The 19,069-nt window shown below is 40.4% G+C and overlaps 3 protein-coding genes across 6 annotated transcripts; 2 read left to right on the forward strand and 1 right to left on the reverse strand.

Moving 5' to 3' along the window:
• The first annotated feature begins 98 nt into the window (after positions 1–98).
• On the forward strand, positions 99–3,541 carry klhl41a (kelch-like family member 41a). The gene is made up of 6 exons (XM_042426016.1): positions 99–1,279; positions 1,365–1,522; positions 1,612–1,719; positions 1,819–2,004; positions 2,575–2,721; positions 2,826–3,541. The coding sequence occupies exons 1-6, from the start codon at positions 194–196 to the stop codon at positions 2,935–2,937; spliced, it is 1,797 nt and encodes a 598-aa protein (XP_042281950.1). The 5' UTR covers positions 99–193; the 3' UTR covers positions 2,938–3,541.
• An 88-nt stretch (positions 3,542–3,629) lies between these two features.
• fastkd1 (FAST kinase domains 1) lies at positions 3,630–10,019 on the reverse strand. Of its 4 annotated transcripts, none has more exons than XM_042426013.1 (16): positions 9,925–9,958; positions 9,649–9,837; positions 9,023–9,521; positions 8,860–8,928; positions 7,886–8,011; positions 7,393–7,791; positions 7,182–7,292; positions 6,261–6,392; positions 5,690–6,176; positions 5,497–5,611; positions 5,293–5,421; positions 5,052–5,183; positions 4,841–4,954; positions 4,199–4,343; positions 3,979–4,093; positions 3,630–3,849 (listed from the first exon to the last, which is right to left on the reverse strand). In XM_042426013.1, the coding sequence occupies exons 3-16, from the start codon at positions 9,355–9,357 to the stop codon at positions 3,754–3,756; spliced, it is 2,505 nt and encodes an 834-aa protein (XP_042281947.1). In that variant the 5' UTR covers positions 9,358–9,521; positions 9,649–9,837; positions 9,925–9,958; the 3' UTR covers positions 3,630–3,753. The 4 variants fall into 4 exon arrangements, with proteins under 4 accessions (XP_042281947.1, XP_042281949.1, XP_042281948.1 ...); XM_042426015.1 differs by having other exon boundaries at positions 9,794–9,837; positions 9,925–9,939; XM_042426014.1 differs by lacking the exon at positions 9,649–9,837 and having other exon boundaries at positions 9,925–10,019.
• Positions 10,020–12,457: 2,438 nt separating this feature from the next.
• ppig (peptidylprolyl isomerase G (cyclophilin G)) lies at positions 12,458–19,041 on the forward strand. The gene is made up of 13 exons (XM_042426391.1): positions 12,458–12,607; positions 13,862–13,945; positions 14,482–14,556; positions 14,655–14,762; positions 14,880–14,924; positions 15,013–15,100; positions 15,221–15,250; positions 15,353–15,492; positions 15,631–15,811; positions 15,897–16,085; positions 16,174–16,264; positions 16,441–16,574; positions 16,902–19,041. Exons 2-13 carry the CDS (start codon positions 13,885–13,887, stop codon positions 17,881–17,883), a joined length of 2,124 nt encoding a protein of 707 aa, XP_042282325.1. The 5' UTR covers positions 12,458–12,607; positions 13,862–13,884; the 3' UTR covers positions 17,884–19,041.
• Positions 19,042–19,069: the final 28 nt, after the last annotated feature.

Consider the following 19,069-nt stretch of genomic DNA (forward strand, 5'->3'; position numbering starts at 1 on the left):
TACTCTATGACAGCTGTGTGAGCTCTCTGATTTGGCCAACCTGAATTCTTCATGGATGGGGTGGCTGGCTATATATAGAGGGGCACAGTTATATTGAAGTGGCCTCAGACCTGTCTGCCTATAATTCTCTGTCTTCACCAGCTAGAACAGTCACTGCACTGCCGACACTTCCATCCACTTCTATTGTAAAAGAATGGATCCCCAAAGCTTGAGGGAAGATCTCCGTCTGTTTCAGAGCACTTTGCTCCAGGATGGACTGAAAGAGCTTCTGAATGAGAACAAGTTGATCGACTGCATCTTAAAGGTTGGAGACAGGAGCATCCCCTGCCACCAGCTCATTCTGGCAGCATGTAGTCCATATTTCCGGGAGCTTTATTTCTCCGAGGATGGGGAGGAAGTGGGCAAAAGGGACGTTGTTCTGGAGAATCTGGACCCTGATATAATGGAGGCGATTGTGAATTACATGTACTCGGCAGAGATTGACATCAACGACAACAATGTGCAGGACATTTTGACTGTTGCCAACCGCTTCCAGATCCCCTCTGTGTTCACAGTTTGTGTGAATTATCTCCAGAAGAGGCTGACCAAGAAAAATTGCCTTGCCGTCTATAGACTGGGACTGATGCTGAACTGCCACAGACTGGCAGTAGCAGCTCGAGACTACATTGCAGATCGGTTTGAGACCGTGTCCAAGGATGAGGATTTCTTAGGGCTTGCTCCACATGAACTCTTTGCTATTATTGGAGCAGACGCATTGAATGTAGAAAAAGAAGAGTTGGTGTTTGAAACGCTCATGAGATGGATCCGGAAAGACAAAGAGAAGCGCGCAAAATCTTTAGAAGAGGCCTTCGAGTGTATTCGTTTTCGCCTCCTCCCAGAGAAGTACTTCAAGGAAAAGGTTGAGAAGGATGACCTCATCAAGGCAAATCCTGAGATTCTCAAAATAATCAAAGTCATCAAGGAAGCTTTTGCAGGGAAGCTGCCTGAGAAGAAAAAGGGACAAGAGGGTGAGGAAGGAGAGGAGGGAAAGCTGCCTGGCTACTTGAATGATAACCGCAGATATGGCATGTACGTCAAAGACATGGTGCTGATGATCAATGACACGGCTGCTGTGGCGTACGACGACGCGGAGAATGAATGTTTTCTTGCTGCAATGGCCGAGCAGATCCCTCGAAACCATGTCAGTCTGGTGTCCAAGAAGAACAATCTCTATGTGTTAGGAGGACTGTTTGTAGACGAAGAGGATAATGAAACCCCACTGCAGTGTTACTTCTACCAGGTATAGAAAAAGTCTTGTTTAATTAACATTGCATTACAAAAACCCCTCACTTTGTTTTAAAAAATCGTAAATATATGTGTTTCAGCTGGACAGTCTTGCTGCTGAATGGATTGCTCTGCCTCCTATGCCTTCGCCCAGGTGTCTGTTCGCTATGGGAGAATTTGACAATCTCATCTTTGCAGTAGCAGGGAAAGATTTACAGTCCAATGAGTCTCATGACACTGTTATGTGCTATGACACTGAGTAAGTTGCAACTATTTGGGTAGTTCAGTGGATTTTTTATTGAGAGCTCTGACATGTATTAACTTTTGAACACTTTCTCTGATTTATAGAAAAATGAAGTGGACTGAAACAAAAAAGTTGCCCATGAAGATCCATGGCCACTGTGTGGTCTCACAGAATGGGGTGGTCTACTGTATTGGAGGAAAATCGGATGACAAGTAAGATGGCCATGCCAGAACATTTTACATGAAGTCAAAATCTTGATTTTCACAATATATTAACCCCTCTTGGGAATCATTTTTGTCTTGCTGGTAAAGTAAAGCCACCAATAAGATGTTTGCATACAACCACAAGAGGTCAGAGTGGAAGGAGGTGGCTTCCATGAAGACACCCAGAGCGATGTTCGGGGCAGTTATCCACAAGGGGAAGATTATTGTGGCTGGAGGAGTCAATGAAGAAGGCCTCATAGCTTCCTGTGAAGCCTATGACTTTGGAACCAACAAGTATGTGCTGTTATTATTACGATTTGTATATAAGTTATTAAATGTTGTACCGAGCTGGTTATTGTTGTTGTTTTTTATATCAATATGTATTAAACTAGACTACTTAGTGTTTAAGTTATTATATGCTATTTCCATTTTAATTGTGTCCAAATAAGTTTCAGTCAAATATCCATTGTACTGTATGTTGCGGCTTTTTTCCATATTTTGATGCTTTAAATCAGTGACCTGTCATCACATGTTGTGGCCTTGTGCTCATTAGTTGTGAGTAGTCCAACTAAGGAGTGATTTTCCTTCTCAGATCACTCAATTTGAAGGATTTTTAGAGTCTTGAAGAGATGAAAGTATCCAATATCTTACAAGAAAAAGCACAAATTAGTGGAAAACTGAAAAAATAAATACATAGATTTCTCTCCTATTCCTTAAATCATTTTGTGAACCCTTGTGGGGTCCTGAACCCCAAGCTGGGAACACTGCTTTGAATCAACAAAGAATAAAAGATATCAAGGAAATCCTGCTGATTTTTTTTAAAGGAGCAGACACATTAATTCAGCTAAATGTACCTTGTTGCAGGTGGTCACCCTTCACAGACTTTCCCCAGGAGAGGAGTTCAGTCAACCTGGTCAGTTGTGGAGGGGAGTTGTTCACTATAGGAGGCTTCGCTATGGTGGAGAACGAGGACAAAGAGTGTGCACCCAGTGAAATCATTGACATTTGGCAGTATGTGTGGATTTTTGTTTTGCATTGAATATTGTTGTACATTGTGATACATAACATCACTCTCTCAACTGTGTAACACAACTCAATGTTTTCTCTCCTTTCAGGTATGAAGATGACAAGAAACAGTGGACAGGGATGATTAAAGAGATGCGTTATGCAGCTGGAGCCTCCTGTGTGTCTATGCGTCTGAATGCAGCCAAAATGCCCAAACTGTAACAACAGTGCAGGGTCATACTAGGGACTTTCATGTAACACTTCAGAGCCTTTGTGTTTTAATAAAATATATTTTACTTTTAATTGGCTTGTTTCTTATAAGTCATAAGGGTCTAAAATTAAACAATCACTTTTGTTGGATCAGAAATCATCATTCATGGTCTGTAACATATCTCTTGTTGAGGAACCCCCACCATCCCAACTCCTTAAATGTGTGCATTGTTATTGTGACAGAAGTTTTGCATAGAATTTAATGCAAACATCAATCTGGAAATGTTTCTCTTCAAAATGTCTGCTGATGTTCATTTGAATTTGCATCCAATGCAAAAGAGGACAGATGTGTTGGGCCTCTGCTAAGGCAAACCTTGTTGGCTTATTTGACACCAGCATGTTTTTGTTTTGTTTTTCTGCAAGCAAGATCCATGATAGTTTATGGTCCAAGATTTCTAAACTTCAGTTGTAATCTAAAGAAAATACATAATTATCTACAACAAAATATGATTTAATTCTGTTGAGCAACACTGACAATGTTGCACTAATGCTAGATATTTATATGTAACAGAAAATAAAGCATCACATTTTATTTAAAAAAAAACTTATTTAATAAAAAAGCATATATTGTAATATACAATCTCAATTAACATGAATGAGGTAGATTCATGTCAACTTTAGGCTTCATCACTAAGAATAAGGGGCACTTGATAAATGTTAATTTATTGTATTTAAAGCACTCAGCAACTGCCTAGAAATTCTTCAAAACCAGGCTAACATTTCAGTGTTGAATGTAACATTTTCTTCATTAATCCATAAATAAGGCCTTCAGGAAGAAAGCTCTCCATATATTTTCTTCTTTAGATATTTCTTCCAAGCATCCAGTGTAGAAAGCTCCATAGAGTTCCATTCAAAGTGAGGAATCTGTAAAAAAAAAAAATATATATAATAATTTCACCATCTTGTGTGCATCTTTTGCAACATCACTAACATGTAATACGATTCGGATTTACAATACCACATCCAGTGTCACTGTAAATTATGTTTTCTCACCTGAATAACGCGATATCCCAGAATTTCAAGGTGTCTTTTTCTCATCAAGCCTTCACCTTTCATATGATGAGAATGTTTGCAGAAGGACTTTGAATCAAGGAAGTCCACAGCAACGCTGTGAGAGAAAAATAACAGAGTTTCAAACATATTTCAATGCTGACTGGTAGCAGTAGTAATTTATCTTTAATAAATGGCGTCTGTGTTGTGAATATATCCCTACCGCTGTGCTCCAGGCGGCAGCTCATCACTGATGTTTTCCAGCAAGTTTGTCCCCCAGTGAACTTTTCCTTTGTCCGAGATCTGTAGTGTGCTTGGCTCGCTGTAGGGCAACGGCTGGAGGTTCTTGTCCAGTATGCATTCAAAGTCTGAAAAGACAAAGAAAAATACCTTTTACAGTCAAATAAAATCACCTCTGCAATTCTGTGGTTTCCCGCATATTTTGTTGACAAAGACTTTTCCATTATAAGATTTTCTTGTCTTGTGTTTCCTTGCACAGACTGAAGCTCTAAAAAATACAACGTTATGCATGCTTGTTGTGCCAACATGTTGTGCATTTTGGGGTTTGGTCCTCCTGAGAATGGATCAGTAAGAAGTATGGCATGACAAGAGCAATACACTGTTTAAATGAGGATGTTAGGATGAGGGTTAGGTCTGTTAAACCCGTCCGTGTAAAGGCTTCTTGTTTTGTTGGGTATGTACACCATTTTGTTCTGTGATTGAATGAAAATTCATTAGTCAATTCAGTTTTTATCTATGAAGCCCAAAATCACAAAATTTTATTAGTAAAGGTGCGTAAAATTTGAGTGGAATATTATCAAATCACTGCCTTACCCTGAGACAGAAATAACTCAATATTACTCACCTACGGTGTAAAAATACGGAGTCACGACTGCTACTCTGACACAGTTGATGCCATCAAGAACTTCACCCAGCATTTTGTGGATTTGCTGCTGCACAGGACTGATAGAGACATTCCCTGGAAAACATTTTGACAAACAATCGATAGTATACAGTACATTTATTCCAACTTCAAACTCCACCAAAATCAGAAAATCATATCTATGTGCATTTACCTTTCTTTTGCAATTGCTGGCAGTATCGCTCATGAAACCACGGGACCTGGAACTCAGGACACTCAAGACACACGGCGCGATTGAGCTCCATGAGGCGCAGTCGGGTCCGCATGTTGAGGGCATCAGGAAGGGCTGTAGAACGTAATGTAAACACTATCATTAGTTCTACTGAACTAGTGTGGCATACTTACATCTCAAAACTAATATTTTCCTGCAAAGTCCAAGCAATTTGCAGACATACTTTCAAGTTGGGCATCCAGCTTTCCCAGAAAATCTATACTGAATATTTCTCTGACAAGTTCTTCAGGAAAACAGTCGGCTACTGCCAGGGTGTACGCCAGGAGAACTAGCAGATGTGGGTCAAAGGAGCCTACAAATACACAAAAAGGTGTTAGTACAAGCTTAAAATAAGAAAAAAGAAACTGTGAATTGACAATTCACTTACTGATATGAGGAGTGAAGCGCCGTATACAAACATCGTACAACTCATCTGCTCTTACAGGATCATAATTCAGGACAGAAAAGGGAAGCAGGGTGGCATATGTCGCAGAGTGGTGAATCTTAAAAATGGAACAGGAAAAGTATAGTTAATATATATTTAATTCGGGCTTAATATGCTGCCATGTATCTTAAAGCACCTTGTCAATGTCTTCAATAGCCACGCTGGCTATACGCTCCATCAACGGAGGGCAGAGGTGGTTTATCCTGGTTAAGAAGAGGGCTAAATCCGGCACATTTGTCCAGTTTATTTGGTCCATCATCCTCTGCAGGGTGACCATCGTCTCGTCAAGCAGCATTTCATCAAACCACTCCCCCGAAATGAACCTAAGCTCCTCAAGCACAAAGTCTAGTCTGTCAGCTGTTTGCAGCCTCTCATGCCCGCAGCGGTTCAGCGTCTGCAGCAGACGGACGTACTTACTGGGGGTGTTGTGGCGGTAGGAAGGATCGTTGCGCACCCACTTGGCAACAGCAAAAGAAATAGTATTGAGATCATTGAGACTGCATTGGGTCACCACCGCATCTACCCGCGAGATCACGCTCTCCTCGAGTCGTGGGCAAGGCAGCATGGACAGAACACGGGTCAACATGGTCACTTCATAGGGAAAGACGCTGCACTGCAAAAAACTGCAAGACAAAGTGTAATCAGTCTTCATTTTACTAAACTGGTGTGAAGCAAAAAGGACTTAATTTGCTCACATACACACTTACTTGACCAAAGTGTTTCTTAGTTTAGTGAAGAGTTCGGGATTCTGATACTGCAACAGAAAAAGGGCTTGGGTGATTCTGGCCACCTCCACCGGCTTGTAGACATGAAGGTTCCTTTGGATTACTGATGCAATTCTGAAAAATAATTTCGTAATGATTACATTTAACATACTTCTCCAAGGACAGGTACATACATATAGCATGTGACGATAGTAGTTCAGATTTTTTCCAAGTGATGAGATCAGGACTACTTTATTATGTGTTGAGAGTTATGGGTCACTGTAATGGCCTGGGAATGCTAAAAAACAATAACATTGTGCCGTCTGACTACGTCTGAAGACAAAAGTGTTGATAGCTGTTCAGAACAACCACGCTCAAAGGCTGGTTAAAAAGCCGGCCATCACTGACACAGGCGAGGCGCCACAATTGTTTTTTAAATGGGGTTAACGGCATGCACTTTCAGACAGTCGCTCATTGAAGGCATTCATAGTGTTGGGCTTGTTTGAACACATGACAGGTGACAGAAGTAGATGTTTAAAGAATGAAAAAACCCTGTTTACTGTCAGACATAGCCCCCTCATTCTGACATCACAAAGGCATAGCTGGAGGAGGTTTCAGTATACTGGCGATTACACTGGAAATGAGTGACAAAATCTGCAGTCCTCATATCAGCATTGGCTGAACTTCAGAATATATTTTTTCATCACGGACAAACAGTGGATTTTGTTCTCCTATTCTCCACAGTTGTGGCACAAGGGGATCTTTTCATAGCCAGTATGGAGAAATGGAATGATAACAGCAACAAAAAGCTCTCTCAATGTACATATAACACATATTGTATTAAGATACACCTGAAAAAATTGGAACCTATGCTTTAAAGCTATCCAGGTGCTAAATGATGATAATGATTAGATATGAACTTACTTGTTCATCAAGCTAAGGTTCCTGCTCTGAATCTCTTCCAGTGCTTCAGCTACAGCCAGGGCCTGCTGTGCATTTAACTCATCCGCCAACAGGAGGGCAGTGTTCTCCAACCTAAGATGAATAAAACCACATTGGAAGAGCGAGACTCAAACTGCTGTAAAAGATTAAATTCCCAATCATGTATCATTACACTGATAATGATAATACAGACCCTTCTCTGATCTCTTGACTGGCCATAGGAGCCAGAGCGACAAACAGCTTAGTGAAGGAGAAAGGTTCAGTGCTTGAATCAATCAGTTCTGTCAGCCTTTGTTTAACAGCAAGCCTGAAGTCACAGTTGTTGTACTGCAGGGACTGATACAGCCCCATGATCATGCTGATGTTCTCCGCGTCCAGCCCGGGAATGTTGGACAAGAGGATCTGGTTGCACTTCTCCAGCAGAGGACGGTGGCTGTACTTGAGATGACGCAGGAACTGCACCACTCTCCGAGGGTTGTTGTAATGTGAAGGATCCATGGTGTCCAGGAGATGCTCTGCCCTGCTTATGAGGGCATCTCGTAGACGAGGAGACACCAGGGATGAAATGCTAATCATGAATGTAGTTAGGATCCTGGGAAAACAACGCCAGCAGGTAAATAAATACACACAACATGAGGCACTTGTTCTTTGAAGGTATTTGATCATAACTGTCATAAACGACCGACCTGGCATCATCAATAGATGACAACTTCTGATCCACAATACTGGCGATGTGACCCATCAGAGGACTGTGTTGAAGTTGCTGATCACTTAGACAAATGGCAAACTTGGATAGGGATGACAATGGAAATCTGCAAAAATCCACATTTGTGAAACAAATTATTAGTTCTGAAACAATTAGTCAACGGAAAATTAAACACAAGTTTTGATAATCTATTTATTCTTTTAATTTATCAAGCAAAAATGCCAAATATTTCCTTGGTTTTATATCAAATTTAATATATTTGGATTTTGGATTGTTGGTTCTTCACTATTTATAAAAATAATTGCCAGATTAATTGATAATTAAAATAAGCGTTAGTTGTGTCCCTATATATCATTGAAAGACAGGTTCACAATTTTCCAAGTCTGTTTTAAAACAACAGTCAGGTGTCCATACGAACACTGAAAGAGGTTTTCCTCGCTGTAATCATTCCTCCTGTTTATACTGACTATTAAAAGATCTCCTTCAAATAGGCTTTCAATGTAAGTGATGTGGACCAAAATCCAAAATCCAGTCATTTTGTGCTAAAATGCATTTAAAAGTTTATCTGAAGCTTATATGAGGCTTCAGCAGTCTGAGTTAGTCATATCAAGTGGATATCTGCTATATTTACAGTCTTTTTAGCATCAGATTCCCTCTTTGTGTTTCCCTGTTGCGCTCGGCGGAAGTTTAGTAACAAAAAGAGGGACTTTGGCACTAAAAAGACTAAAATGTTGAAAGATATCGACTTGATTTGACTAATTTGGACACCTGAAGCTTCATATTAGTTTCAGACAAACTTTTAAATACATTTTTGCACAGAAGGAAGCTACTGGATTTTGGCCTCCATCACTGACATTGGAAGAGTGAAAATTGTGAACCCTTCCTTTAACTCAAAACAAACTGACACTAAAGAAAATGTCTTTTATATGACATATATATTTATAACACTCTTACCGGTCTATTCTTAGCCAAGCCTCTGAAACCAACTGCTGAACAAGAGAGTCGTGGTGATCCACATTCAGCCTAAAACAGAGATGATAATACAGTATGTTGTCATGACTGTCTTATATTTCAAATACATGGTCTTGAAACTGATGGTGTCAACATTTTAATGTACCTGAGGAAACTGTAAAGCATGTCCACCAACATACAATCATCCATGAGAGCAATTTTGTTCTCCGCCAAAACCCGGAGGGTCAGGAACTGTGGGTGACTCTTGATGAGCTCAACTGTCCTCAACAATTGTGGTTTCTCTTTCTGAAACTGCCACAGCATCTCCACGGCACAGCCCACATGCTTCACCGTGAGCTTGGCCTTGTTCTTGCCCACCACATCAAACACATTGTCTTCAGCTGAGCAAACCCTCAACTGCTCCAGAACCTGGTCTCGGTTCACCGTCCCCCCATGGAGGAGCCTTCGAAGGCAGGAGTTCACACACCGGAGACGAAACATCACCTCAGACCCTCAGCTCAAATTAAGTATGCACACGCACCGGGGTCTTCATTGTACCAACACAGTGTCCACCTCAATGTCAAACTGACAGGCAGGTTCAGCCAGCTGGCATCACATCCACAAAACTACAGTCTGGAGGTGACGTTAGAAGATGTAAGGTGTCCCTTTAAAATGAAGAAAACACACACACACACACACACACACACACACACACATTAAAAAAACTGAATCGCAATTTCTTACATTATGCCTGATATACTGTATTCAAGGGGAAACTTGGCCAATGCTGACCTCAGCTTTAGAGGAGTTCATCTCCTAGAAAAGAAGCATACAACCAGCCCCATTCAGGCACAACACATGACTTTCCTTTTGGTGCACCACTACACTGAAGTTCAGTTTGATAACAAGATATCCACGTGGGTAGAGAAACAATCACCTAAAATGTCTGACCACCACAGACTCCCCCTGCTCGCTGGGTTCCTAGAGAGATTTTTGAAGATTAAGCTGTATATATCACACACAGATAGAAAACAGTCCTTAAAATCGCCTATTCAAAGTCAAAATCACCTAGCATGTGCGCTATGATGTTTCACTTCCGTAGCGGGTGTCATAACGGATCGTGAACTTTTACTCCCTGGGTTTTGTCTTTCAGGCAGCAGCTCGATGCCCCGGCAGTCGACAAACATTTATAACAGTTTGCCAACAGCTTAAATGCTTTGTATATCACCGTTAATTTCCCTTATCAGTCATACAATATCTAAAAATATAATAATGTATCATTTTTCTATGCCTCTTTTGAGACCTCAGCACTCTGTATGTTACACCGTGACTCAATCATAGCGTTCCCTATGCAAACCTTAGGGGAACAGTCAAAACGTTATTTTCTTCCTGTTATCCAGGTTTAAGTTATGCACTAAATTACATTTTTGAGATTCTGTAGATGTCTACTGTCTATCGGGGTGATAAAATGCTTGCCGAGGACGAAACCAAAGTTTAAATCCAATTTCTACAGTCCGCTCTGCACCTCCCTACTGTGCTGATGTAGTCCAGAGGCAGTGACCCTGTGGATTTACATGTCGGTATAGCCATAGACAGACATCTTACACACATGAAAAACAGTTTAAAAACAAACAAACATTTTACTCATCTGCCAGATTTGCATACCGGATGCAAACCTAGCCGAATAACTGAACAAGTACAAGTGGTGAGGTCACCAATTGGGCTTCTGTTTCCCATGAACCGAAAGGAAAAATGGTACGATAAATGAAAATCAATTGAACCATCTCTCACTTAATTTGTAATAAACAAAGCTGAAAGACTGAATTCTTGAATGCACAGAATTGAGAGATGGGGAAGTTTTATGCAGCCACCGAGAAAGTTATACCTGACAGGTAAATCCGAGGGCTTAAAATCCCATATTCGAATCAGATTTACGTGCCACTCCTCACAAATCCATCGCCTCCAGCGTTAATTGGCAGTATAATCTGGGCATTACCACACATACGTGAGCATTACAATTGGGTAAAGCCACAGTAAACTGTCACATGCGCAGATTAAAGTGATGACACTAACAGAAAGCAAACTGAGTGCGCGACTAGATTTTATTGAAAAGCTATTGATTTTGTGGTATTGGATTGAGCAGGTTGGGGTTCAGGAGGGTTTTTATGGGTGCCGTCATAATGTTGGCAGCAATGTTGGAGTGAAGGGCATTGAGGAGAGATGTAGACCTAAAATTATGCATTTTGACTTAAAGGATGGGCTCATAATTTTTCCTGTTCTCCTGTTCATACTGGCAGTTAAAAGATCCCCTTCAAATGTGATTTCAATGTAAGTGATGGAGGCCGAAATCTACAGTGTGTCCACACAGTTATTTATGCAAAAATGTATTTAAAAGTTTATCTGAAGATTATATGAGGCTTCAGCAGTCTGAGATAGTCATTTAAAGTGGATATCTGTCACATTTACAGTCTTTTAGCATCAAATTCCCTCTTTGTGTTTCCCCGTTGAGCTGTGGTGGAAGTTTAGTAACAAAAAGAGGATCTTTAGCACTAAAAAGACTGTAACATTGAAAGATATCTACTTGATTTGACTCCTTTGGACAGCTGAAGCTTCATATTAGCTTCAGATAAACATTTAAATACATTTTTGCACAGAGGGAGACTTGTGGGATTTGTCCTCCATCACTTACATTGTAAGTGCTTTATGAAGGGATCTTCTAATGGTCAGTATGAACAGGAGGAATGATTATGGCAAGAACAACCTGTTTCAATGTTCATTTTGGCACCTCACTGTTGTTTAAAGACAGACTTGAAAAATTGTGAACCCATCCATTCTGACACTTTTTTTTAAACTTCAAATTTTTGCTTTATTTATTATGAATTACTGTATTTAATCTCCTCAAGACAAGTTATTGGAATAAAGTAAAATATTTTATTTATGCAACGTGTGACAAGGGGTCCCAGGTAGAATTTGCTTTATTTTAAGAGGTCAAAAGCCCAAAAGGTTGGGAACCACTGCTTTAAAGAAGCTGCTAAATCCAATTGAAAACCAACCAATAATTGTAAAAGCTGTTCTCGAATTCACAGCCACCAACAGGCTTTTTCAAGCCTGACATTTTCAGACATCTTTAAGAAGGCAATCTACCTCTGAACTGCGGGAGGCAGCAACGTGCAGCGAGCAAGTCAGCCAGTCTGCAGGTGTTACACCGTATTTGGTGACCCATCAGATGATGTGACCTTCAGTGTTGGGAGCGAGAAGTACTTAGATCCTTTAAAGTAGCCTGTCAGAGCCACAGTGTAAAAACACTTAATTACAAGTAAAAAATAAAAAAAAATCTTCATAAATCATACCTAAGTAAAAGTATAAAGGTATTGCCACATAAATTTTCCTGAAAGACTACAGTAAAATTACCAATTTTGCAAAATTACTGGGGCTGATATATGAAAATACTGCTTATGCATTGGACTCATCAGTATTAATGATGTACTTAATATATCAGATACTTTAACTTAAATAAAGGATCTGAGTACTTCTTCCACCACGGCAGGTCACAGAATATGACGGGTCACCAAATACGGTGTAACACCCGGAAATCCCCCCAAAAAACTGGCGCATGATACTCAACATGCATTGACGTCCCCGCCGCGCCATCTTCAGAAAACAGCGAGCAGCCGGACACTGAATGAAACTTCACGTACATGTCGCTTGAGAGAGCCAGCTGCTGTATGGAGTGATATTCTCGGTTTTTCAGGTACTGTGACTTCACATCATTCATGTCTTTAGCGAAATATGTAAGCAGTTAACATGTGGAAGTAGCAGGAGCTCAAATTAACGTATGTAAAATAATCCTTGTCAGTGCTGTGTAGCTGCGGCTGGCTAATGCTAACAGCAGGCCTGACGTTACAGATGGATACTGTGGGCGACCGTGTGTGAAACATAACCTTACAATCAGTGTTAATGAGAAAAGGACAGAGAGTGTGTGCAGGGGAGCATTTGTGATTGTTAAAAGCAGAAACTTTTTTTCTCCGCAAACTCAGTAAACCAGGCGAGACCTAAAAAGCGTCGCCGGTCAGTAAGCTAACGTTAGCCTGCCAGTCAAAAACAAACGGGAGCGTTAATCAAACTGTTTACTCAAGCATATCTACTCAGTAACTTCACGTTTATTTTGTTTAGTAGATATCTTGAGTGATGTACATTAGACACTTTCATTATTTGTCCCCTTACTGCTCTTTAAAAGAATAGCTGCACAATCTTTCAAGTCTGTCTTAAAACATCAGTCAGGAGCCCAAATGAACATTGAAACAGGTTTTTCTTGCTGTAGTTATTCCTCCTGTTCATACTGACCATTGGAAGATCTTTTCATAAAGCACCTATAATGTAAGTGATGGAGGACAAATTCCACAAGCCTCCTTCTGTGCATAAGTTTATCTGAAGCTAATATGAAGGTTCAGTCGTCCAAATGAGTCAAATCAAGTAGATATAATTACAGTCCTCTTAGTGTCAAAGTCCCTCTTTTGTTATTGTACTTCCACTGAGCTCAACAGGGAAACACAAAGAGGGAATCTGATGCTAAAAAGACTGAAACCGTGACAGATATCCACTTGATATGACTAACTCAGACTGCTGAAGCCTCATACAACCTTCAGATAAACTTTTAAATGCATTTTTTGCACAAAATGACTGCATGGTCACACTGTGGATTTTGGCTCCCATCACCTTCATTGAAAGAGCATTTGAAGGGGATCTTTTAACAGGAGGAATGATTACAGCGAGGAAAACCTCTTTCAGTGTTCATATGGGCACCTGACTGTTGTTTTAAGACACACTTGAAAAATTGTGAACCTGTCCTTTTTAAAAGTCTTGAAATAATTTGTTTAACTAGTAGGGGTGCATGTTTTCCAGCTAATTATATTTGACCTAATTTTCCATCCCACTGGCAAGTTATTAATAACCTAACGTGACCACTGAAGTTGTCACTAATGTTTGTCTTATCTTTGTGTCTCAGGTATTTATTCAGTACAGGAGATCATGGGGATCAAGGTTCAACGTTCTCGGTGTTTCCTTGACATTGGAATCGGCAATGTGCTAGGTAAGAGAGAAACCTTAACTTCCTGATTGCTCACTGATACATTCATTCAGTTTGCTGTGTGTTGAGTTAAAACTAATGCAGTCTAATATGACAGCCCTGCAATGAATCCCACCTTTGTGAGTGTTGTAAAGGTCATTTTTTGTTAAAGCTTTAAGGAGAAGTGATTCAATCTACTGCTTTCAGTTTGTGGTGTTGTTAAATTATATTATGTTTTGTTGTGCTTGTTTCTAAAATGTAATGTTCCCAAAAAGAAAAAGCAAAATGCTCCCATAATAGTAGAAACACCTCACAATACAGTTCAACATCACCACAAACTACAGCCTCAAAAATGACCACAAAGTTGAATCAACACATCTCTAAAACAGTTTTAACAAAACCTGGCCATTACACCTTCATGTAGGTAGGATTTATCATCGGGCTGTTGTATGAGACGTCATTGGTTTTTGCAAGGTGTTCCAGATACACTGACAACTGACTATAGTGTCCCATCACAATAAACAAAAGTAAATTAGTATGACATCGCTTTCTCCTCACAGTCGGCCGAGTTGTGGTCGAATTGTTTTCAGACATCTGTCCCAAAACATGTGAAAACTTCAGATGCCTTTGCACAGGTGAACTTTTATTTTATTTTTTTACCATAAGAATATGCCAGCAAACTTGTTTCCTTGGCACAGATGAACATTGATAAGTACTGTTGTTGTTCATGCAGGTGAGAAAGGTATCGGCAAAGGAACTCAGAAACCTCTCCATTACAAAGGATGTCTGTTCCATCGGATCGTGAAAGACTTCATGATTCAAGGAGGAGACTTCAGTGAAGGTGAGTTTTGATCTGCTACATGTAGAATAAGCAACGACCAACAGGGTTTCATAATGCATTAAATCTTTCCTGCAGCAGCTCCTTTGCTTATGTTTTCTTTGTTCTTTGTCATCGTAGGCAATGGAAGAGGAGGCGAATCCATCTATGGAGGCTTTTTTGAAGGTAAAGAGGCGACTGTCAGAGGTGTCAGTTGTTGTCGAAACCGACGTTGGCTTCAAGATGGCAGTACAATCTTATGCTTTTCCCCCAGATGAAAGCTTTGCTGTTAAACACAACAAGGAGTACCTGCTGTCTATGGCCAATAGGGGCAAAGATACAAATGGATCACAGTTTTTCATGTAAGTAGCACCTCAATTGCTGTACTGTATATCACTGATTTGATATATAAGTTGGTTCTGTCATCCCTAAACCTTATTTTTTTTCTTGTTTTCATTGATTCACCTTCTGCGGCACTTCAGAACAACAAAACCCTCACCACATCTGGATGGGTAAGTGCTGCTTGAAATTCTGATTTATTGTACAGTACCCACAATATGTTTTGCTTGACATAGATCTATATAGCTACTGTCTTTTTGTTTGTTTGTTTTCAGTGTCCATGTGGTTTTTGGCCATGTGATTTCTGGGCAAGAGGTTGTCCAAACTATGGAGAACCAGAAAACGGATCATAATAGCAGGCCATATGCTGAGGTGAAAGTTATGAACTGTGGAGAGCTCATCCCTAAATCTAAAGGTTTGTTTGTGTGAAACATTTTCAGAATTTTCAAAATGAGTTTTAAACTTAAGATTTTCTTCCCAACTGTTGTCTGAGCAGATCTCGCTTTAAGATTTTACAAAATAGTGCTTCTAACAGACTGTTAAATGTATGCAGCAAAGAAAAATGAAAAAAAGAAAGAGAAAGCCTCCTCAAGCTCCAGCAGTAGTTCCAGTGACTCTGAGAGCTCCTCCGAATCCTCCTCTGAATCTGAAGAATCCGATAAGGAATCTAAGAAGCGGAAAAAGAGGGCGAAAAAACAAAAAAAGAAACAGAAGAAGAAGAAGGACACCAAAAGGTATTTCATTTATTTTCTTATTTTCAACTGTCTTCAGTGTAAACGGCACCTAGTGTCTTTTGTCTGAGCTGTAACGTTTTCACAGGTCAGAGCCTGAAAGTGCTGAAGAGAAAGAACAAGAAGAGTTGGTTACATCTACTGTACGTCCTGAAGAAATACCACCGATCCCTGAGAATCGATTCCTCATGAGGAGAAGCCCGCAGGCAGTCCAGAAGCCAAAAGAAGAGGAGGCTGAGAAGGAACAACGACATAAAGAGGAAAGGCCAAGAGAGAGGTTTGTGCTCTTCTTGACAAACATCCAAACATTTTTAATTGTACTTTACTGCATACGTCTGTTAATCTTCTTGTTTTTCTCTTCGCAGTTCTGGCATAACATATAATTCTCAGTCAGCATATCACAGAAGACTAGTGATGACACGATCCGGCAGGAAGATAAAAGGCAGGGGTCCGAGGGTAAGTGCACTGCTGCAAAACTTTATACACTTTGTCAGTTTCTCATGTGTATTAAATGAAACTGGAATATACCAGATGGTGCTTGATAATTCAGTGGCAGTAACCTTTTTTATACCAGTCTGTTTGTATCTAGAAAGTTTGCGTAATGTAAGCGGTTTGTCATTTCTCCCATCCAGAGGTATCGTACTCCGTCTCGTTCAAGGTCCAGGGATCGTTTTCGGCGTAGTGAAACTCCTCCACACTGGCGTCAGGAGATGCAGCGTCAGAGGATGAGGGCAGTCACTGGAGAGCGCTGGATTAAGGGTGACAGGTAAGATACCCTCACTTATTAATGAGTATGTTAACACATATCTGCTTTGTGGACAGTTTTGTTAGATGAAGAAAAAGAGGGGTGGAGAAGGAGCATCATAATTTGGGTCTGTAATTAGGGTTTACTTACTTCTAATCCAAGACAGTTGAAATGTTCTGATAAGAATTAGGCAGGTATGTTGTCTTCGGCAGGGTTTTCGTGCAGAATTTAAGTACTTAATAAAAAAAAAAAGCTGTCAACCTAGGTAGGGGAAACACTGATGTAAGTTGTCATATTTGGTTGGTGACATTTTCTCTCCACTTTTTTTTTTTTTTTTTTTTTTAACAGAGGTGACATGAATGATGCCAAGGATGAGGCTGCTAAAGCTCCAAGAAGAGAGCGACGGACCTCCAGCACGAAGCATGAACACTCAGCTGAGGGTAAAAAAGACAAGAAAACTCGATCTCATAGATCCAAAAGCAAAGAAGAGGACACTGAAGAGAAGGATGAGAAACACAGCAAACAGAAGGCAAAGAAAAGCCGCAAATCTCAAAGCCGCAGTAAAAGCCGAGAAAAGAGTAGAAGGTCAAAAAGCAGAGAGAAGAGTCACAAGCATAAAAGTGATAACAAGAGAGACCGCTCAAGGAGCAAAGACCGAAGTGTCAATAAGAAAGAAAAGGAGTCCGAATCTGATCATAATAAAGATAGAAATAAGGGTCACGAGTCTGATAAAAAGCATAAAGAGGATACAAAAGGAAGAAACGGTGAGAGGACTAGGACAAAGTCACAAAGCAAGGAAAGAACTTCAAAAGACGGGCACAGATCTAGTAGCAGAAACAGGGACAGGAGCGGACCTGCGGTATCAAAAGACAAGGAGGAAAAACGAGAAAAAGACAGAGACAGGGGCAGGGAACGCAGCAGGAGTCAGCAAAGGCGACACAACAGTGAAAAGGAGGATAAGAGGCGAGGAACGTCCAGGAGCAGGGAGCCTCGACCAAGAAGTCCAGACAGAAGTAAGACTAGAGACTCGCACAGGAGCAGGCGCTCCAGAAGTAAGAGCAATAAGAGAGACCACAGCAAAGAACGGTCATCTCATAGAAAAGACAGAGAACCTGCCAACCAAAGGAGAAGGCGTAGCAGCAGTTCTGAGAGTGATAGAGATAAAAGGAAGAGTCACAAAAGCCCAGATACCAAGCGAAGAGGAGCAAATAGTACCTCCAGAGACAGAAGAAGCCCAGCCAGACCAAGACCAGATAGTACAAAAGGCAAAGACAGAAACAACAGCAAGAGGAATAAATCGAGCTCTAGCTCAAGCTCTGACAGCGACTGAGCCTGTGAAGATATCCCTAAAGAAATAGTTTTTGTTCCTGTTTTTTATCCACTACGCATTCAAACTTACCATCCAGAGTGGGGCACATTCCTCATTCAGTGCAAAAAAAAAAAAGGAAATCCACAGTCCAGCCCAAGCTTAAATGATTCTACAATACAGCCTGTCCGACCTAGATTCCAAAACTGTAATAAACGGAGAGGCAGGGTCAGACTGGGACAACAAAACACTGCTGGTTGGCCGCCGACGCATCTGTCTCGCTCATGTTTTTGTATAATGGGTTGCTTAAGCAGCCCACATACCGACCGGCCCATCGGGATTTCTCCCGGTGCTCCTGATGGTCAGTCCGACTCTGCAGAGAAGAGAGCGCAACAGATGGAAGCTGTGCAGGAAAACAGAAAAAGATCAAGCAGTAAAAACAACTGTTGACATTTAATACAACCGTCGAAAGCTGTAATGACAGACTGTAGCATCATGTGAGATTTGGCTGGATGGATTGTGAACTGAATTTTGTGTGGATTAAGTGCTCTACACTACTGATGGGTAGCTGGAGCTGCATGGCCAGTGATGAGGAAATGATTTGTGACTGAACAGGAATTCACCCACAGTGCGGACTTCAGAGTGTAAAAGTACCCGGTGTTCTTTTAATTGTACATGACCAGAAGAAGTCTGTTTGAAGGCTGTGTTTTTTTAATTTTGGATTATTTGGTAAATTTATATTTTGGCTTTACAATAGTTCCAGTTTCAGACAGTTTGTAAAAAATAAAATTAAAAAAAAAAAATCTTAAGATTTTACTGCAACAGAGATCTTTTTCCCCCAGTACTTTTTCTACTGAAGTTTGTTTTAATGTTATTTAATGAAGTTGGTTTCGGGGATAAGGACCGCAAAATGTCTGTTTACTTGTCACGTTATTTTCACTATAGCGGTCAGTCTGAAAGAGAAACACACTCATAATTTCTTGCATGTTTACCCCTGTTAATGATGTATTATGTACATCCATGACTCTTTTTTTTTTTTTTTTTTTTACATCCATGACCTATTACTGTAATCCTCATGCTGTAAGTACAACATAAAATCAGTTTGTATGAATTGTTTTGTGCACGCTGGTTTTAAGGACGACTGCAGTGTAGAATGAATTAAAAATTTCCATTTTGATTTTATGCAGTTGCTTTAATATTCTGTAAATGC

This window comes from Thunnus maccoyii, chromosome 11 (genome assembly GCF_910596095.1).
Source record: "Thunnus maccoyii chromosome 11, fThuMac1.1, whole genome shotgun sequence".
In the NCBI taxonomy this organism is placed as follows: Eukaryota; Metazoa; Chordata; class Actinopteri; order Scombriformes; family Scombridae; genus Thunnus; species Thunnus maccoyii.